Raw genomic sequence first — 22,567 nt, forward strand, 5'->3', positions numbered from 1 at the left:
TGTGCTTTTGTAAGTAGACTTTAACCTCGCGAAGTGATTTTTTTTCATTCAACATTTTATTATATTTTCTATGTAAATTTGTTGTTTTTTTTTCTCTGGGTGTACATTTTGTTGGAGGTATATTTACCTGAAAATCGGGTGTTTCCGGTATCAGCTGACCCTCGCGGAACCACTGTACGGCTGTGGCCTTCACCTTGCCAGTGACCGTAGTCTTAAACTGAGCGGGCATGCCCTCGGTGACAGACACATCCTTAAGGGCTGTGATGGTTGGTGGAGCATCAAGATTTTCGATGGGACGCACCTTCAGCTGGGCGCTGGTCTGAATGCTGCCCAGTTTGTTCTCGGCAACGCACTTGTAGGTGCCCTCATCCTCGGGGAATGCCTCCGATATGATCAGCTGATAGTATTCTCCCTGGCGTGTCATTTGGAAGTAACGCGATGGCTTCACAAAATTCTCGCCACGCATCCAACGAGCTGTGGGCGTTGGTTTACCATCCACACGGCAACGGAAGATCACCTTGCTGCCCTCCTCCACAGACTGACTCTTCAGTTGTTCCACAATATGTGGTGCCTTCTCACTGCCTGGAGTGGTGGGTTTCTCCGGCTTATTGGGGGACTGCACAATGCAATCACCATCGCAACGTGCCTCGCCAGCGGCATTCACAGCCACACACTCATAACGACCCGAATCCTCGGCAAACGGTTCAATAATGAGCAAAGTATGCACACTATCCTCTTCGAGCATCTTGAATTTGATGCTGGGCTGAATCTTCATGCCGTTCTTCAGCCAGTAGACATCCATGGGTCGAGTGCCGGTTACCTTGGCATCGAAGCGAGCTAATTGTCCGGTGGCTACGGTGGTGCTCTGAATGGTGTTGACAAAGCTGGGCGGCTGAATGCCTCCCTTGCCCGCGCGTCTGCGCTCCTCGACAACGAGATTGGCACTACACTTGGCGGTACCTCCGCGATTCTCAGCCACACACGAGAATACAGCCGAATCTTCAATGAAGACTTGACGTATAATCAGAATCGACTTTCCGCTGAACGTATGGATCTGCAGATCCGGCGAGTTTTGAATGGGGAAACTCTCGCGATACCATTTAACATTTGGCATTGGCTCGCCCTCAAATTCTACCTCGAATTTGGCCTGCTCGTTCTCAAAGACGCGACATGGCTGAATCTTCTTGGTGAAGACCGGCGCCTTGGCGGGTTTCACGGGTCCCTTGACAACGCGCTCCTGAATGGTCCCCTTGTGCTCCACTTCGGTCGTCTCGGTGGCCGTGATCTTGCGTGTAATCTCCAAGTCACCTTGAATCTCCTTCTGCACTTGCTGCTGCTTATTCATGTGCACTTCACGTCCATGCACTGAGGACTCGGATGGCTCAGCGGTGCCCTTTGGTGGTGCGGCCTTGATCTGAGTGGTGCTGGTCTTCTCCTGACTGTTGTCGGGACAAAAATTAACAGTTTTGTAAATTTCATTATTTTTGAAAATTATATTCAAAATCGTTTAAAAATTGTCAAAGTTTTGCCAGTTTGTGGTCTGGTAAATCTATGGACTAACAACTTTACAAGTCAAATTTTTTGTTAGTTTTGGCATGATTTTTTACACAATAATGAAACCTCTTTTCATCAATTTTTTTTTTTGACAGGAAAAAATCAAAAAATAAATTTTTTTTTTATGTTTACAATATTTATATGCAGAATCAATTTAGAGACCAAATAAAGACCAATATGACATTCCGCTTGAAAATCGATTGAAATTTGACAAAGTTATGGAAGTGTGAAGTTGGTGAAATCTATGACTTAGCAACTTTACAAGTCAAAATTTTTGTCACTTTTAGCTTGATTTTTTACAGAAAAATGAAACACCTCAGAATAAAATTTAAAGTGTCGTTTTATACTAATTTGGGTCTCAGGAGTTGTTTAAAAGTGAAAACTCAGGTTTTTAAATTTTGAAAAAAATATTTTTCCAAAAAAGTCAAAGGGGGGAGTACATGATTTTTTCGGAAAAAAATCGAAACTAAAAAATTTTTTAAAGTTAATTATTTTTGAATGTAGAATGAATTTAGAGACCAAGTAATGAACAAAATGACATTCCGCTTCAAAATCGGATGAGTTTTAACAAAGTTATGCGAGTTTGAAGTTGGTGAAACCTATGACTTAGCAACTTTACAAGTCAAAATTTTTGTCACTTTCAGCTTGATTTTTTACAGAAAAATGAAACACCTCAGAATAAAATTTAAAGTGTCGATTTATACTAATTTGGGTCTCAGGAGTTGTTTAAAAGTGAAAACTCAGGTTTTTAAATTTTGAAAAAAATATTTTTCCAAAAAAGTCAAAGGGGGGAGTACATGATTTTTTCGGTAAAAAATCGAAACTAAACAATTTTTTAAAGTTAATTATTTTTGAATGCAGAATCAATTTAGAGACCAAAATATGAACAAAATGACATTCCACTTGAAAATCGATTAAAATTTGACAAAGTTATGCAAGTTTAAATCCTGTCGTATATATACTTGATATGGGGAATATATGTGTGTACTTACAGATTCTCCTCGTAGGAGTGGGCCATTCCCTTGGCAGCTGAGCTACTGACAACCTTCTCTCCGGGTATGGCATACTGATGATGATCCTTGCGCAGTTTGGTTTCCTTGAGCAACTGCTCGGTTTCCAGCTCTTGCAACTTGCTGTAGTACTCCTCGCTCTTCTTGGCCTTAACACTCTGCTGCCATTCGGGAGTCTGGGGCTTGTATTGCTTGGGCTTCAGGTGCTCAACACCCTTCAGGGTATGTGCACTCTGCTCGGACAAATATTGCTTACGCTCATCAAATGCCTTTTCCAATTCGTTATCCTGACGCTCCTTCTGATAGGCAGTTAGCTCATAATCGTACCAGGCTATATTCAAAAGCAATTTCACATGGTTAGTCACTCTTTAGGGTTGACAAACGGAGGATTACGATGAAAATTAAACTAAGTGCATGCATTTTTGGGTTAACAAAATCAACAGCATTCCTATATAAGCATTAGTTTTAGTACATGAATTTAAATAAGTAGAAAATGTGACATATTGATGAGAATAGATTATGATGAGATGATTAATTCTCACAGAGGCTTGATAACTCCTTTAGGGAAGACATATGAAGACAGACAGAAATTGAATGATCAGCCAGAGTTAAGAATATAGACAGATAGAGAGAGAGAGAGAGAGAGAGATTCTTTAAAACACACACACTAAAAACTTGCACAACCATTTTACCCATGGTCCATGATGATACTTATTTAGATGGGGTCCTTAGTTCTTCAGGTTCAAATTTGTTGAAACGCTCCTCGATTTGATGACTCGTTGAAGAGACAACAATGGGCTCTTGGAGGGATTATTAGAGGGTATCTTATTTTTTCTTTGGGATCTTTGGGTATTGTATTGTTTGAGGGCAGTTTGTGGTTCTTTTTTGTCTGGTCTGTTCTATATATTTTAAGTGGATTTTGTGGCATGTGATCGTAAACGCAATAAACTTGGGTTCTAGTGCTACTCGAATTGTACTATATAATAGTATGTATAGATATTTGATGTATATATTTACAATGCGTATTTATTGTGATTTTTTGTGTGAGTGTTTCGCTAACTAAAAGCAGAGAGGGCTGTCCCAAAAGTACCAGAAATAAAAACAAATTATTTTAGTTAAAAGAAAGGATATTTGCATAGTTAGAGTATTTTTAATCTACTATTTGGAATTTTTCAGTAGGCATTGAAGATATATAGATTATATATATAGAAGTCTCCCATTTAAATATTTGATCAGATACTTTTGTGGCAGCTCTCTCTTCTGTGTTAATTTCTAATAGCTGTTAATATAATTCATATCTATATATTTATCTGATGGAATACCAAAGTGTTTTTGTGTATAAAGTGAGTGAATGTTCAACTTACGACGTGGTGAATTCTTCAATACATTGCGATAGTCATCGGAACGAGCCACAACATTCAATTCAGTTGACGCAATCGATTCTCCCACAGAGTTACGGGCAATTACCTCAACCTTGCCAGTATCATACTGACGCGTCTTGGGAACATCCAGATGGAACATGCCATCATTTGTCAGCTTGTAACGAGAGCCCTGTGAGAATGAAAATAACTTATGTCAGTCTTAGTTTAGCTTCATTAATATCAAAGATAACGTACATGAACAACAGTGTGTCCGTTGATCAGCCACATGACACGAGGACGTGGATGTCCGGTGACACGCACACAGAATCTGGCAGGATCTCCTTCCTCCACAGTCTGTGGCTCCAGTTTGCTGACAAAGGTGGGCTTAGTTCTTGGCTTTGCATCGGGATCAGCCTCCTCGGGCACACTGCAGGGATTAGCAATAAATCTATTAAAGGGTTACTCCTATCAAAGAACCCATTGATACTTACACTTGCCAAGAGGCTTCCATTTCGCGAATGCGATCAATGCTCTGCATATGAGCTGGCAGTTGAGAGTCATAGACAATTCCTGGCTTGCCGGACACCTTGATAATGGCGCGAGTTTCGTCCTTGCCATACAAATTGGTGGCACGGCAAACGTATTCACCGCTGTCCTCGGGATAAACCCAGCCAAAGTTCATGGCAACATAGCCGAAATCATAGATGGGCAGGAAGCGATTCTCTGTAGGGTTAATAAAAGATTAAGATCATGCATATTGTTAATATTTGAGAGCACTTACTGAAGAGCAAAGGTTTGCCATTGAAGAACCATTCAACCTTCATGTTCGGATCACCAACAGGTGCCAATTGACACTCGAATTTGGTCTTGGCCATTTCCGTGAGAGAGGTTTGTTCCTTGATCTGTGTGACAAAGCGAGGCGGCTGCTTGCGATCGGGATCGAAGAGATCATCCTCAGTCAAATGGACTTCAGAAGTATACTTCTTAATTGTTGCCTCCATCTGAGTGAGCGCATCCGAACGCTTCATGCCACGTGGCACTTGATTCTGCAGCAGAATTGTGGGCAGTTCTAAAGAGAAAGGAAAATAAGATTTAAAAAAAAAAAAAAAAAAAAAAAAAAAATGATAGGGAATCTTACTCTTGCAGGAGACAGTAGCCTTGGTGCGATCCTCGCCATGATTGTTGACAGCACGGCAGACATATTCGCCAGAATCGTCGCTGTACACATACAAAATGTCCAGGGAAACGAAGCCCATGTCAAAGACGTTCCTATAGCGATGACCCAAGGGTAAGGGTTTGCCATTGCGATACCATTCGACACGCAGACTGGGATCTGTCTTGGGTTCCACTTGGCATTCGAATCTCACGGCCTCCGATTCCTCGGCAGTCACCGAAGCGATCTGTGTAATGAACTTTGGTGGTCCAAATGTTTCTTCCACAATCTTTGGAGCATCTGGTATGCGTCCACGTTCCAATTCCTTGAGTTTATCAGCGGTCATGCCTTCAGGCAGCTGGGATTCATAGACAATGTTGTGCTTGCCCTTGCAGGTGACCTTGGCGGTGGTGGTTGCTGTGCCCCACTTGTTGGTGGCACGGCAAGTGTACTCTCCAGAGTCCCTGGCATAAATGTAGTCAATGTCCAGAGCAATAAAGCCAAAGTCGTTCAGTTGATGAACTCGGGAGCCGGTTGCCATGACACGTCCATTGTAGAACCATTCGATGCGCATTGACGGATCTCCGACGGGTTCAACGCGGCAATCAAAGTGTATGGGACCACCCTCGGGCACGTCCAAGTTATCCTTGATATCCTCAATGAACTTGGGCGGATTGGGTTGCTCCTCATCCACGACAATCTCCTCGCGCTTGTACATGCTCTCCTCCAGCTTCTGCAGACTCTCGGTACCAGTGCGGAAGTTGGAGGGCAACTGAGGTTCCATCACAATGCCTTGGCGACCCTTGACCTGCAGTTTGCAGGACACTGTGGCTTCGCCATGCTTGTTGGTTGCCTTGCAGGTGTAAAGACCCGTGTCGCGTTGATAACAGCCGGCAATTTCGAGGATTACAAAGCCAAAGTCATTGATGGTCTTGATGCGAGAGCCAGCCCACAAGGCCTTGCCATTGTGGAACCAATCCACACGCATAGAAGGATCATTGATGGGCTGCAGACGGCACTCGAAGTGAGCCAGTGCGTTCTCCGAAATCACCATGTCGAAGGGAGTTGTAATAAACTCGGGAGGCTTGCCAGTATCGTCCTCGGGCACAAACTCTGTGCTACGGGAGCCGAGACCCTCGAGTTCAGCAATGCGATCAATGGTTCCCTCCATGCCCTTAGGCAGCTGAGACTCCATGATGATGCTACGCTTGCCCTGGATCTTCATGGTGGCTGTGGTCACGGCCTCGCCGTATTCATTGATGGCACGGCAAGAGTACTCGCCAGAGTCCTCGGGATAAACAGGGGAAATCTCGAGGATGACAAAGCCAAAGTCGCAGAAGGTGCGGAAGCGGGATCCCGCCTTTAATGGGCGTCCATTCCAATACCATTCGACCTTCAGCTTGGGATCATCAGCAGGCGTAATGCGAGCCTCAAAGTGAGCGTTCTCTCCCTCACGCAGGTTCTCAATGTTCTCCAGTGGTACGGTAAAGACTGGGGCCTTGCCCTTGGTCTCCTCGGTGGTCTCATCGCGAGTACGCACCATGCTGTACTCCAGATTGGCAATCTTCTCCAGACCTCCCTCCATGCCACGTGGCAATTGGGAGTCCAGAATGAGGCTGGCCTTCGAGGCGCACTTCAGAGTAGCCTTGGTGACATCCTCGCCGTACTTGTTGTGAGCACGGCACTCGTACACACCGGAATTCTCCTCATAACAGTAGAGAATGTCCAGGATAACAATGCCAAAGTCGTGGAAGGTGCGGAAACGATGTCCATGTGGCAGTTTCTTGCCATTGAAGTACCACTCCACGACCAAATCGGGATCTGTAACGGGAGTAAGGCGAGCCTCGAAGTGAGCGCTTTGTCCCTCGACCAGTTTGGTCACATCACTGATCTGTGTGATGAACTTGGGTGGCTCAGCGACCAGCGGAGCTCCCGTGTCCGTCTGCTGTCCTTGCGGGCACTCGAGCTCACGGATTCTCTGCAGAGAATCAGGCTGCAAGCTGTCATAGAAGACACCACCGCGACCACCGCAATTGAGGGTGGTGCGGGTAAAGTCCTCGCCGTACTTGTTCCAAGCCCTACAAACATATTCGCCACTGTCGTGATCCTGCAGATAAGCAATATCCAAGACGACATAACCAAAGTCGGACACGGTCTTGATGCGATTCGAGTGACGTAGCAGCTTGCCATTGTGGTACCACTCCACTTTAAGTTCGGGATCGTTGACGGGAATCAAGGTGCATTCGAAGTGAGCGGATTGTCCGTCCTTCAGTCCCTGCAGCGGTTGAATGTGCGAGGTGAAGTGTGGCTTTTGACCACGTGGCTTGTCCACACACTCCAAGGTGCAGCTGATCTCGGCTGAGCCATATTTGTTGGTGGCCCGGCAAGTGTAGGTGCCAGTGTCTTCAATCTTGGTTCCAAGCACCTCCAGGGCAACGGTGCCAAAGGCGTAGATGGTACGCACACGATGGCTGGCCTCAAGGATCTTGCCATTGAAGAACCACTCAATGACCATGCTCTGGTCACCCAAAGGAATAAGATTGGCCTCGTAATGGGCCAACTCACCCTCGCCGATGTCCACAATGTTGACAAACTCTGTGGTGAAACGTGGTGCAATGCCTTGTTCAGGCTGCTCCGGTTTGCTGCCGTCCTTGCGTAGGGAATCTTCCAGATCCTGGATCTGTCCCAAGCCCTCGGCGCCCTTTGGATGCTGCGTGGAGTCAATGATGCTGTCCTTGCTCGAGCAGAAGATGGTGGTGGAGGTAAAGGCCTCGCCAGCCTTGTTCCAGGCCTTGCAGGTGTAGATACCTTGATCTCTGGAGTACACCTCAATCATGTCCATGGTCACGAAACCAAATTCGGTTGTCATCTTGAAGCGAGAGCCGTGTTGCAACAGCTTGCCATTAAAGTACCACTCAATATAGAGATTAGGATCCTCCTTGGGTTTCACATTGGCTTCCAAATGAATGGGCTGCGCCTCGGATAGATGGAACTCCGGCTGCAATGGCTTAGTCCACACTGGCGGTGGATACTGAGTCTCTGGCTTGGCAGATTTCTGAGCATAACGATTTGCCAGCTCAGCTTCAGTTTCCTGAACAGCTTCCAGACCACTTTCGCCTTGAGGATGTTGGGTATCCAGGAACATGGTCTTACCACCGGTGCACTTCAAGGTGCCCGAAGTGGTGGCTGATCCCTTGCTGTTGGTGGCCTTGCAGGTATAAATGCCGCTGTTCTCGGCATAGCTGTTGCTCAAATCCAGAGCACAGTAGCCAAAGTCGTAGATGGACTTGAACTTGGCAGCTGCCTGGAGGGGTTGTCCATTATAGAACCACTCGATGCCCATCGTAGGATCACGAGCCGGCTCCACGTTGCATTCAAAGCGCACGCTGTCGTTCTCCTTGCACTCAAGGTTGTTAAGGTGAGTGATAAAGACTGGGGTCTCATAGGTAGGCTCTGGAGCCTCGGGACGTCCCTCCTTGGGTGCCTCCAGCTGTCCAATGCGCGGCAACGAATCGGGATGCAATGATTCAGCCTGCAGCCAGTGACGATCTTCGATCTTGAGCGAGGAGGTGGATACAGCTTCGCCCACTTGATTGGTTGCCTTGCAGGTGTAAATCGCCGAGTCATCCTCGCGAAGTCCATTGATCGATAGGGTGACCAGACCAAAGTCGAAAGTGCTGCGAATGCGAGAGCCTGTGGTCAAGGAGATGCCATTCTTGAACCATTCGATGCGCAGATTGGGATCTGCGCGTGGTTCCACCTGCGCCTCCAGATGCACATGCTGACCCTCGTGCAGCTTGTCGTAGCTCTGCAAGTGTGTGGTGAACACGGGTGCTTGTTGTGGTGTTGAATCAACAAACATTTCGGGCACACGGTTCATGGCCGCCTCCTTGAGACGAATGGCCTCCCAGGACTCGGGAATCAGCGGTTGTCCATCGATATTCGCTCTGGTCTTCACCTTCATGGCAGTGGAGGATACAGCCTCGCCAGCTGCATTGTAGGCACGGCACATGTAGACACCGGCGTCCTCGGGCACCACAGCCGTAATGTCCAGGGTGACGAAGCCAAAGTCGTGGGTAGTGCGCAGTCGTGAGCCCATTTGCAGCTCCACGCCATTGACGAACCACTCGAATTTCAGTGAGGGATCACCCACCGGCACCACACGTGCCTCAAAGTGCGCGTGAGCACCCTCCCACAACTCCGAGGGACCCGTCAACAGCTGAGTAAAGATTGGTTTCTCAAAGAGACGCTCTGGTTCGGTGGGACGTGGCGCCAGTGGTTTCTCCAGCTGATGAATGCGACTGATGCTGTCGGGATGCTGGGTGTCCATTAAGATGGTTGCCTCGGAGACTACACGCATGGAGGCGGTAGTTACAGCCTCGCCCAGTGGGTTGACAGCCCGACACATGTAGACGCCCTCATCCTCCTTGCGAATGTGGGAAATGTCCAGGGAAACAAAGCCAAAGTCGTGTTGTTTCGTTATTCTCGAACTATCCTCAATTATTTTCTCATTGCGATACCATTCAACCTTCAGATTGGGATCTCCCACCGGGATTAGACGGGCCTCAAAGTGCGCCGTTTGATGCTCATTGATGCGATCGATGTTCTGCAGCGGCTGCGTGAACATTGGACGTTGGCGTGTGCCAGGAGTTTCAATCTCCTGGCGCTGATGTGGCGCCGCAGACTCCAGCTTGCGAATCTTCTCCAGACCCTCGGGATGTTGCGTGTCCGAGATGATCGTGCCACGGGCAATTACACGCAGATTGGTTGACGAGACGGCCTGTCCCAAGGCGTTGACAGCACGCACGGAATACTCGCCGGCATCTTCAGCCACGGCGTGAGTAATGTCCAGGGAGACGTAGCCAAAGTCGAAGGTGATGTGGAAGCGAGCTGCCGAAGGCAGAGGCTTGCCATTATGATAGAACTCAATGCGCAAGTTGGGATCGTGCACGGGTGCAACCTGGGCCTCAAAGTGAGCCGTCTGTCCCTCGTAGATCTCCGTGGAGCCACGTAGCTCGGCCGTAAAGTGGGGTGGACCAATCGGATGATCCCCGACCTCTGTGCGTGTGGTAACCACCTTCGATTCGAGCTTCTGAATCTTCTCCAAGGCATCGGGATGCTGGGTATCCAGGATCATGCTGCGACGGTTCAACACACGCACATTGCAGGTGTTGACTGCCTCGCCCAGGAGATTGGTAGCCTTGCACATGTAGGTGCCAGTATCCTCGCCATAGACATAAAGAATATCCAGGGCAACGTAGCCAAAATCGTGGGTGGTGCGATAGCGATGTCCAGTGGGCAATTGCTTGCCATTGCAGAACCATTCGACCTTCAGGTTGGGATCGTTGATGGGCTCAACGCGACACTCCAAGTGGCCGTGTTCGCCCTCCTTCAGATGCTCCAGATTGCTGAGCGGCGTGAGGAAGATGGGCTTCTGTCCCTTCTCCTCCACTTCGACCTTGCTGGGTGCGACATAGCTCTCCAGCTGGCGAATCTTCTCCAGACGCTGAGCATCGAGTGTATCCATATCCAGTGTCTTGTTTGCTGTAAAGGAAAGGTGGATAGTATGATAATATTGAAAAGACGCTCGACCCTTCTCCTAGTATCAGGTTCTAAAAGACTCTGGACCCACCTGTGACGTTTACAGCACAAGTCGTGACAGCTTCTCCCACAGCATTCTTGGCCTTGCACATGTAGGTGCCAGTGTCCTCGGCATGGGCATACAGAATGTCCAGGGCAACAAAGCCAAAATCGTAGGTGGTCTTGAAGCGATGACCTGTCTGGATGGGTCTGCCATTGCAGTACCACTCGACCTTCATGGTGGGATCATTGACTGGAATGAGGGTAGCCTCCAGATGCACAGGAGTGCCCTCATTCACCTTGGCATTACGCAACGGACGTCCGAACTGCGGACGTTCGGCATGGAACTGATCCTCGTCGGGTTTGCGCTGGAAGCGTGACGTATCCTCCAAATGTTGTATCTTGTGCAGAGCCTCCTCGTGCTGGGTCTCGTGAATGATGGACGAACGGGAAGTCACATTGAGGGCAATCGAGTTGACAGCCTCGCCGAGCTTGTTGGTCACACGGCAAGTGTACTCGCCGCTGTCCTCCGCGTAGACGGTGAGGATGTCCAAGGCGGCAAAGCCAAAGTCGTAGGTGGTGCGGAAGCGATGACCGGTGCTTAGGGGTTTACCGTTGTGGAACCACTCAACTTTAAGGTTGGGATCCGGATAGGGTTCAATGCGGCACTCGTAATGGGCGCTCTGACCCTCATGCAGATTGCTGGGTCCAATCAGCTTGGTGACAAACACCGGGGCCGTGGTAACGGAGTATTCTTCCTCCTCACGTCGCTGGTACTTGCTGTGATCCTCCAGCTGATGGATCTTATGCATGGCAGCCTCATGTTGCGTCTCCAGCTGAATTGCAGTCTTGGACTGCACAATCAGGGAGGCAGAGGTCACCGCCTGACCCAGTTCGTTGACAGCACGGCAGGTGTAGGTGCCAGAATCCTCAGGGTTCACGTACTTCATATTAAGAGCGACATAGCCAAAGTCGTGCATGGTTGTGGTGCGATTAGAGGCTTCAATGGGTTGTCCATTGCGCAGCCATTCCACCTTAAGTTTCGGATCTCCAACGGGAATCAGACGGGCTTCAAAGTGTACCGCCTGGTTCTCGGCAACGCGTACATCCCTCACAGGCATGGTAAAAACTGGAGCCTGCGAGACAAACTCTTCCTGAACACTGATGCGCTGTCGCTTCGATCCATCCTCCAAGTGCTGCAGACGTGGCAGTGCAGTCTCGTGCTGGGACTCTAGGTAAATGGACTTCTTCGTGTGCACCACGGCCACAGCTGAGGTGATGGCCTCACCCACAGCGTTGTAGGCACGGCAGGTGTAGGTGCCAGCATCCTCGGGCAGTGTGGACATAATGTCCAAGGCAACAAAGCCAAAGTTGTTGGTCTCCGTGAAGCGAGAGCCGGACTTGAGGGGAAGATTGTTGTGATACCATTCCACTCTCATCGAGGGATCCGAAACGGGTATCAAGCGGCATTCAAAGTGAGCACGCTGATTCTCCTTGATCTCGACATTCTTCAGAGAAGTGGTGAAGACTGGAGCTTGCTTGGTGCTCTCGTCGATCTCTTCGCGACGGCTGTAACGGCTGCGATCCTCCAGATAATGGATCTGCTCGAGACCCGCCTCGTTCTGGGTAACAGTGACAATTTGCTCGCTGCTACGGCACTGCAGCTCCACCTGCGTCTCATCGGAGCCAATCAAGTTGACAGCACGACAGGTGTAAACACCAGAATCCTCAGCAATCAGACCCACAATGTCCAAGGCGACATAACCAAAGTCATGAATGGGACGGAAACGATGTCCCACGGTAATAGGACGTCCATTCTTAAACCACTCCACCTTTAAATTGGGATCGGTGACAGGTTCGATCTTGCACTCAAAGTGAGCATGGGCGCCCTCTCGGGTGTTTGGCAGACTCTTGGGATGGGTGAGGAAACGTGGACGAATATTGACCACCTCATCGACGAACTCATTGCGACGATAGCGGGAAGAGTCCTCCAGATATTGAATCTTCTGCAATCCCGACTTGTTCTGCGTCTGCGAATCAATGAAATCGTTCTTGGCAATGATGCGCACAGAGCAGGAGGTGACAGCTTCTCCCAGTTGATTGCGAGCCTGGCAAGTGTAGACACCCGAGTCGATGGCATAGCAACCCAGCAGATCCAGGGCTACATAATCAAACTCATAGGCGGGACGGAAACGATGACCAGTCTTAACTGGTACACCATTGACGAGCCACTCAATTCTCATGCTGGGATCTCCCACGGGCTGAAGACGACATTCCAGATGGACATTAGTGCCCTCCACGGTTTCAATGTTGTGCAAGGCACGTGTAAATTGCGGTGCCTGCATTACGGTGATGTCCTCCTCCTGATGATGACGACGACGGGAATCCTCCAGCAATTGAATTTGCTCCAAGGATTGCTCATTCTGAGTCTCAGTCACCACGTCGGTGCGATCAATGACACGCACACAGGCCGAGGTATGAGCAGAGCCCAAATGATTCGTGGCCCTCACAGTGTACTCTCCGGAGTCGGCAGCCGAGGCCTGAATGATGTCCAAAGCGACAAAGCCAAAGTCGTAGTAGGTGCGGAAACGAGAACCTACAGTAACTGGACGTCCATTGTGGAACCACTCGACGCGCATGGTGGGATCTCCCATGGGTTCGAGACGGCACTCCAAATGAATATTCTTGCCATCGTGAATGGGCTTGGGATCGGTTAGAGGCTGCACAAAGACCGGCTTCGACTTGGAGATCTCCTCGATGTCGTATTGGGGCTCCACAAAGGGTTTATTCTCCAAATTCTGCGTCTTCTCGTAGAGGCCGCGATGCATGCTAGATGTGTCGATGCTGGAACGAGCTGTTGAGAAAGTAGGAATTGGTTAAGATGAGTTGGTAAGGTACGAAGTAAGCATAACAAACAAAAAAGATATGAGGAGTCACTAGGGAATCACTAAGGAATTGCTAAGGAATCACTGGGGAATCCCTAGAGATTTTATATGATAGATTCTACTTACTTTCCACTACCATCGTTGCTTGCAATTGAGCTTCACCTAGCTTGTTTCTGGCCACCACAGTGTAGATGCCCGCATCCTCGGCACGCACCTGAGAAATGTCCAGGGCTACATAGCCAAAGTCGTAGTAGGTCTGGATGCGATTGGCGGCGGTTATGGCGCGTCCATTGTGATACCATTCAATGTGCATGCCCAGATCGCTCTGCGGCTCAACGCGCGCCTCAAAGTGGGCGCGTTGTCCCTCCAGAATTTTGGTGGTACCCTTGAGGGGACCCAGGAAACGTGGTGCCTGCGTTATGTAAGTTTCCTCCTCCTCACGGCGACCGTAGCGCGATGCATCCTCCAGATGTTGGATCTTCTGCAGCCCACCTGGATGCTGAGTGTCCGAGACGATTTCCTTCTTCGAAATGACCGTCAATTGGGCGGTGGTTGTATCCTGACCCATGGCATTGTAGGCACGGCAGGTGTAGGTGCCAGCATCGTAGACCGTCAACTGCTTGATGGTCAAGGCGACGTAGCCAAAGTTGTGATAGGTTGTGATTCTCGAGCTGGCTTCCAAGGGTTGTCCGTCCTTCAGCCACTCGACGCGCATTGTGGAATCTCCGACGGGTTCGAGACGTGCCTCGAAATGCGCATGCGCGTGTTCGCGTAGATCGAATTGATTCTGAATCGGAGTCTTGAATTGGGGCGGGGCAATCGCCTCGGGCGCCTCCTGGACATGACGACGCTGCTGGGATTTGCGATAATCCTCCAATTCCTCGACCTTCTCGATATAACGCTGCTGCTCGGGAATGCCCAAGTCAGCGGTGACCTGGGAACGCGAAATGACCCTTATGGTGGATTGACTGATGGCCTCGCCAATGCGATTCACAGCACGCACTGTATAACTTCCGGCATCTTCGGCACGTAGGTGCAATATGTTTAGGGAGACATAGCCAAAGTTGAAGATGGCCGTAATGCGGGAGCTGGCCGTGATTGGGAGTCCATCCTTGTACCATTCCACACGCATGCTGGGATCATTAACGGGCGTCACCTGTGCCTCAAAGTGCACATTCTTGCCCTCCTCGAATTCACCCAGATCGCGCAATGGACGTATGAATTGTGGAGCTTGATTCATCAACTCCTCTGAGCTCTCCTGGCGCTGATAGCGCGAATAATCCTCCAGCTGATTGATGTACTGCAAGCTGTTGGGATTCTGCGACGACTGCTCAATCGATGGACGCTGCACCACCGACAAAATGGCACGGGATTCGGCCACACCACTGGCATTGCTCACACGGCACATGTATTCTCCAGAGTCATGGCCCATAATGCTCAACAGATCGAGAGCAATGAAGCCAAACTTGAAGACAAATGTGGCCCGGGCACCTGCGAAAGGCGAGAGACAAATCAATTATTAATTTCAATTTATTAAATATAAATTATACACTTATATTTATGGCTATCTCTGGCTGTATAGGGTAACTTACTGGCTGCCAGTGGACGTCCGTTGAGGAACCATTCGACAACCATGCTAGGATCGCCGACAGGCTCAATACGCGCCTCCATGTGCACTCGACCGCCTTCGGTTTGCTGCACATTCTGCAACGGGATGATGAACTGTGGTGGCGGATAAACGCGATCCTCCTCGCCAGGTCGCAGATGGGGCTTGGCGCGTTCCACGTGACGCAAATAGATGATTTCAGGACCAGGAATTGGCCTGCAAGCAAATTTATTTGAATTAAAAACAAGTGGGACAGGCTATAGTCGAGATACAAAAGAATTATAAAGAAATAACAGCCTAATAAAAAGTACTGCATACTTTTAGGTGATTGTATTAAAATAATATCTTAATTAATAACTTTGGTTAGCTATTACTCCCGTTCTACTTGTCTGATCTTGCAGCGGCTAAGTAATATTATAAATAACATTAATATATAACGTTAATTACCATTTAAACTGCATTATCTTAAAAACTGTGGGAGTGGTGGCTTTTCGCGATTTGCGGGGGCAAAAGGGGGCGTGTCAAAAATTTAAAACAAACTTTACCTGCGTGGGATCTAAAGAAATCTGTGTGCCAAATTTGGTATCTCTATCTCTTATAGTCTCTGAGATCTAGGCGCTCACACGGACAGACAGACAGACAGACGGACAGACAGACAGACAGACGGACGGACGGACAGACACTAATGGCTATATCGACTCGGCTGTTGATGCTGATCAAGAATATATATACTTTATGAGGTCAGAGATGCCTCCTTCTATTCCTTAAGACACTAGAACTTTTCTATTTCTTGCACTTTATGGAGTCTGTTCCGTCTCCAAAAGTGGAAATATTCTTAATTTATTATGAATATGATTTATACTCACTCAGGCTCGATAACTTTCGTTGGTCTTGGGAGATTAAGACGCCTTTGTTCGTGACTTGGTTGCTCTCTGGGAACTTCGACATAGAGTCTTGCCCGGTTCGCCGTGGAACCGGCAATATTTTGTGCTGTACACTGATACCAGCCAGCATCGGTAGCTCTAACATGGGGAATCTCCAGGCAGGTGGCACCGCCATCGATACCCACAAAGCGTTCAGCAGTTGATGAGATTTGGACACCGTCTTTTTGCCAGGTGATGCGTGGAACAGGTGTTCCAATGGCATTGGCACTCATACTGATGGGTTCACCCTCGCGGACAGTCATTGTGCTGAAACGTTGGACAAATTGTGGTGCAACAACTTGTTCCTTCTCCAGCACATTCAGCTGCGCCTCGATGGCAACCTCACCGGCCTTATTCCTTGCCAGACATTGCACAGCTCCGGCATCCATGCGACTCACATTGGTGATCATTAGAGAATGGCTGCCAGATTCATTGACCAGAATCTTGTGGGAGGCATCGTCGTGCAATTGGCGACCATTGATGAACCAGAAGACCTCGGGATACGGATTTCCGGTGACACGGCAATCGAAACGGGACATGCGTCCCTCGGTCACCTCGCGATCACTGAACGCCTTGACAAAACTAGGTGGCAACGCTTTGCCAGCTTCCAGTTGCTCGGCCATTTGATCCACAGGCTTCGGTTCATAGGCAGTCTCTGCAGCGGGCTCTACAGCCAAGACGGCTGAAGAAACCACACAACCCTGAAGATTCTCCGCGAGCAGAGTGTAATGTCCGCCATCCTTGATATTTGCGTTCTTCACACGCAAGGTGGCAACGCCACTCGAATAGGAGATCTCATACTTTTGCGAGGCGACCAATCGCTGTCCATTGTGGAACCAGGTGAGACGCGGCTTCGGATTCGAACCGACGCGAGCGGTGAAAACCGCATCGGAGCCCTCGATCAGCTTGGAGCTTCTCGGTTTCTGCGCTAATTGTGGTGCATGCGCAGGACCCAGGGAGCGATCCAATTCTTGAGAGAGCTGAGAGTCCAGCTCGTAGCCAGAACGACGTGTAATGGCCTCACGGAATGAGACCTCACGCAACAGTCTATACTCAAAGGTATCCACACGGAACTCCTCCTCAATGGACGTATACGAATAACCGTTGGAGTAGATGTTCTTCTCCAGATTCTGAATGGGTTGCGGTTGCATTGCGGGCATTGGAGCGCCCTCCGGTTGAATGTAGACACTGCAGATGGCTTCGCCGTATTGATTGCGTGCCGTACACGTGTATTCACCCTCATCTCCCGGTCCGATCTGATTGATCAGCAGGGACACATCGCCGGTGGCCTCGTTGTAGCTCATTCGGAACTTTTGCGACTCGAGAAGTGGTGCACCTTTTCGGGTCCATGTCACGAATGGCTTGGGGTTGCCACGCAGGCGACCTTCGAACAGAGCGTTGCCACCCTGTGCGAAGCGTGCGTTCTTAAAGATCTGCTCAAACACCGGCGGTGAAATGTCGCCCTGGGCATAGACGTGTGTCAACGACGGCGGTACATAGGTGCCTCCGATACCGCCTTGATGTTGCACTGCAAGAAAAAATTATAGTACATCAAATTATCGTCACCAAATTGATATGTGAAATTTCGGAAGTTAAATATGCGCTTTCTTTACTATATAAATATACCTTGCTATGGGTTTTTTATGTTAAAATAAATACAGACTTCAAAATGATTAGTTTAAAAATCAAAAGCAATTGCAAATGATTTTAGAATGAGCACAAGCATTTAATTGTTTTTTAAACTTGTCAAAATAACTACTTGTATACTGGGTAAATTGATTTATACATTTTTTGTTAGTATAATAAAGCTACGATATGAGAAAGTTTTTGGCAGTTAATACCCGGTTAAGAGGTTTAAATAATTACAGTCCTAAGAGAGTAAAACCTTAATATTTTTCAATACATTTAATTCAATTAAAGCTCGAGATTTCTTAATTTCTGGTGAAGTGATCGTTATAATTTTCTGTTCATATTTATTTATCTCTTCTGTGGTCTCACTTTCTCAACTCAATTTAAAATATATTCTTGTTTATTTTTTATACCTCTTCAGATTTTATTTTTCAAACTAAATTAATTAATTGTTAAAGCTAACTAATTTATTTAAGGATCCATGCTTCTGCTTAAGAAATTAATTTGTTAAGGTCAAAGTTTCATATCTGCTTTTTCTAAAAAATGTATATTTATAAATGTAAACAAGAACTTGAAGACTGACAGCCAATATAGATAAATTGTCAGTTTAAATTACTTATATTTAGAATTTGGCACACGCGTCAAAAATCTATATTTATCTATATATTTCTATATATATCTCATACATATTTAGTTATAATTATATATGCACTATAAATAGATAGTTTGAAAAGTTTGTTATTTGTTTTGATTTTTCAAACTGAAACAGGTGAACATAAACAAAGATCAGCTGTTCCAACGCTCTCATTTAATAACCTTTCTCTCTCTCTTTTTCTCTCTCTCTCTTTTCTTATTATTTGTGCGCAGACTCAAAGACTTCGTCAAATGATCTTCGGCTGTCAGTATAAGAGAATGCCGATCTGTTATTTATATGACTCGGTCTCTCTCCAAAATCCTCGAAATGTAAACAAAGTATGTGTGGTATAAGAGAACTCTTATACTCTGCTCTTCACATACATATGTACTATATGGGTTTGTGGCTTTGTATGTCAGTGCAGTGTACGACTTGAAATTTTGGCAGTTGAATGAATAGATTTATAAATAGATCTCAAATTTTTCTTTTGCTGTGATTATCAATAAATGTTTAAGTGGTGAAATATAAGATGAGATATGGAATATAAGTAATATGTGTCCGTATATATATTCACATACTTGTATGATGAATCATACTTTTCTGTATTGTTTCAAGCGATTTACATATTCAATTTGGAATTACTTTATTAAGTAATTGTTTGGTCTTTTTTTCTTAAGTATTATATTTTCAAGAGATCACTAATTGATGATGAAATGAAATTCTATATATTTGAATATGAGTCATTATTTTAAGACATATATCTTCTAAAGAATGAATCATAAATTTGACACATATTTTTGAATATTTTATTTTCTTTGCAGACCAATATTTTTTTAAGACGAAATGGGACATTTTTAAAGATTTTTCTTAATATCACTAAGGTAAGTCAACTTCTTTTTTCAGATATATGTATATTATGCGGCCTAAAACCTGTCTATTGTTTATTACAAAATATACATTTTCTACCACATATTATCCATATAAAATAATTTTTTAATAATAATATAAAGCAAATTTTAATAGTAATTGGAAATGTAATCTATACACTGATATGTTATACTTAAAAAATGCAGACAAATTAGTCGTTTTATTTTCTGTATGTTTATAAGTATTTATTACTTTAATTTGACGAATAAATAAACAGAACCTATGGGAATATCGCAAATGGGAATAGTTTGTGCTTAATAAAGTATACCAAATATAAAATGTACTTTCTAGGAATTTGTTATGAAGTTTGGCACTCGAATTAAATGTTATGCATTTTATATTTATATACAAAAATTTTATATCTTTTTGTAGCACTCTAATGCCGAATCAATTCTAAAATTTAAATCTAATATATATTTTTTTTTTTTTTTAATTAGCCGAAATTTTGCACTCTAACAAAAATTTTTGTAGTTTATTGTTATAGAAATAATTGAAGATAATTTCCAATTCAACCCGCAAATCCCAGTTGCTATGGCTATATTCCTGTAGCTTTACTTTAAAATATAAGCATACAGTTAAATAAATAAATAATACATTCTTTTTGATACAAGTTATATTATGAAAAAGTACTACTTTCTTCATTCTAATATAAAATTATATTTATTTTTATATTTTCTGCGATACTCAACACTTTCTGATGATAACATTTGTTATCTACAAGTATAATGATCCTATTATGAATTATCAATATCATGATCAATATAGATTTCTATCTGCTTCTAATTTTGGTTGATGTATTCGAATTTTTAAAAGAATAAGAATATCTTCAAAAATTTAGGAGTATGTTTTCTTATATTAATAATAAAAATTATTAATAAATACATCTTTAATGTATAGTATGATTTTATGATTGAAGCAATTGATTGAGCAAGCAAATATTGAATACAACAATGAAATTGAAATGAGAAAAGCACTGGGTTTTTTAAGGAAAACTCGCATGCATAATAATGGAAATTCAATTGCAAGTGCTTGAAACAGTGGGAATTCTAAATCCACGGTGTGAATCCCACTGTTTATGGGCAGCCTGCTGAATTGATTGATTGATCGATTGACTGTTTGTCAGATTGTCAGACTGACTGACTGACTGACTGACCTCGTTGCTGAGTGGTGATTTGACTCCGTTGAACATGTTGTTCAGTGCGGCTAATTCTCTGCTGCTGATGCTGCTCCTGACTGGAGTGAGAATACTCCTGAGTGGAGTATTGCTCCTGATGTTGTTGTTGTTGCTGCTGTTGCTGCTGGTACGGGTTCGGATTTTGTCGTTGCATTTTAATATCGTTATATATCACTATATATCATTGAAAAAATGACAACCAAATCGTATGCAGTGAAAACTGCACTCAAATGGAAAAAAAACACCTCTCGATCACTTTTTCTCTTTTTTGATTTGCTTCTTCACTTTTTTTATTGACTTTATATATAAATATATATATTTCGCTTCTTATTGCTGAAATTGAATACAAAATAGAAATGCTCATTAAATTTAATGCATTTTCACAACAACATTTAGCACTTGGCAAACGTTGAGATTTTTCGACATTTCTTTATTTCTTTATTTGTTTTTCTTATTTTATTTCTGTCACACACTTGAACTATGCGTTTCTTTCTTTTCATCTAGATATATATATTTATTTAAAAAGATCTCTTCATCTTCACTATCACCATCACCATCCATCCTTCTTCATATTCATATTCTTTGCCTGTGAGGCATTTTCTTAGCTATTTTTAGCTGTTCGAATACTCGAATTTTTCACAACGACACACAAACACACATGCAGCGATTACGGATGCCAAGATCTTCTTATTTTTCACGGTTCTATTTATAAATATATATGGATTTTCTTTTAAATATTTCCAATATCAATTTATTTTATTTAAATATATATTTCCATTGAATTTTTCACAATTCTGTGCATTATCGCAGCTATTCCAGCCTGTAATCCTGTGACAGAATAAGCCAGGATAATGCACTTAGTACACATCTGCTCGAGTAATAGATATATCTAGATGTATCTACAAGATATATATATGTAAAATATCTTTTTCTTTTTTTTTTTTTGAATAGATCGCATATTCATATATGCTATCTATATGCACATCTAACACGAAATTCACAGTCCATTCGTTGAATTGGGTGCGGATCCCACGATCTAAGTTATAGAAGGGGAGGCTGAGAGGAAATACCCGAACTAGCCGAACCACCCGTCAATTCACGACACGAAGCGACGGCAGCGACGATCGTGGATCGTCGTATCGGTATTTTTAGATATTTAGCGCACTGAAAAATTCTTTCGGAATTTTCAAAGTGGTTACGAAACCAAATTCGAAAATTTTCATCAATATTTTCACTGATTTTGTACACTTTTTACACACAAAATCCGTTGATCCTTACTTTATTGCGTTATCCTTTCGACGTTCTATATGTATGCTGCGACTATTATTCGTAAAAAACTCTATGCGAACTATACGACGATATATACATATATATATTTAAATGAATATATATATATATTTACCGATTATATATGTACTTCTTTTAAAATAGATCTATTTTCAAACTGTTTCAAGTCATAATCCCCGAGACTGAAACCAAGACGTCGATCGTTTGTGAGGTGCGAGCGAAGAATGACAAAATATCTTTGAGAATGCTATCAAATAGCTGCAACAAGGCACACGAATTAACCGAGAGATACAACGATCTCTACTTCGGGTGTTTAGCTCTCGCTCCACATGAGATATTTTTGCACTTTTCACGCTGTTTGTTGTTGTCGGAAAAACTGTGAGAGAGAGACCGTCGAGCTGATACGCTACACTCACTGTGGGGGGCATTTGAGTTGTACTCAATGTTGTTGAATATCTGAAACTGGCTCTACTGGTTGCTTCTATTTTTAAAAATAGACAACTCTATGACACTTTAAAGTAGCTGAAAGATTAATATTACAACTGCACTGAGTATGTTGCACTGATAAAAATTAAACAGGGTTTGAGAAGACAAGAATGCTCTGTTTTAATATAATATGAATAAAAATTAGTTTTCTTTTTATTTGAGAATTGGATTAATTTGGATAAATCTTAGGTATATTATTTTTTAGTAACGTAATTTATCAAAAAATATTAAACTCTTGTATTATATGCATATCATTTTTTAAGCGCTCATTTAAACTGCTATATATTCCAAAAGAATTCTAAAAATTCCAAAAATAGCAAAATAATAAGATTAATTCTAATGTACCTTTTGGTATTTC

At 44.7% G+C, this 22,567-nt stretch overlaps 1 protein-coding gene across 1 annotated transcript in view; it reads right to left on the minus strand.

Annotated features, from left to right (window-relative positions):
• Positions 1–21,944, minus strand: part of LOC117788821 (titin) — an 89,648-nt gene extending 67,704 nt beyond the window's left edge. Inside the window, 13 exon segments of the mRNA XM_034627695.1 lie at positions 128–1,439; positions 2,547–2,895; positions 3,929–4,115; positions 4,181–4,352; positions 4,417–4,648; positions 4,707–4,994; positions 5,064–10,622; positions 10,711–13,512; positions 13,670–15,034; positions 15,136–15,365; positions 16,016–17,600; positions 20,416–20,769; positions 21,715–21,944. Coding sequence (XP_034483586.1) covers positions 128–1,439; positions 2,547–2,895; positions 3,929–4,115; positions 4,181–4,352; positions 4,417–4,648; positions 4,707–4,994; positions 5,064–10,622; positions 10,711–13,512; positions 13,670–15,034; positions 15,136–15,365; positions 16,016–17,600; positions 20,416–20,590 — 14,256 coding nt within the window. The 5' untranslated portion in view covers positions 20,591–20,769; positions 21,715–21,944.
• Between the last annotated feature and the right edge of the window lie 623 nt (positions 21,945–22,567).

This window comes from Drosophila innubila, assembly GCF_004354385.1.
Source record: "Drosophila innubila isolate TH190305 chromosome 3L unlocalized genomic scaffold, UK_Dinn_1.0 0_D_3L, whole genome shotgun sequence".
Classification (NCBI taxonomy): Eukaryota; Metazoa; Arthropoda; class Insecta; order Diptera; family Drosophilidae; genus Drosophila; species Drosophila innubila.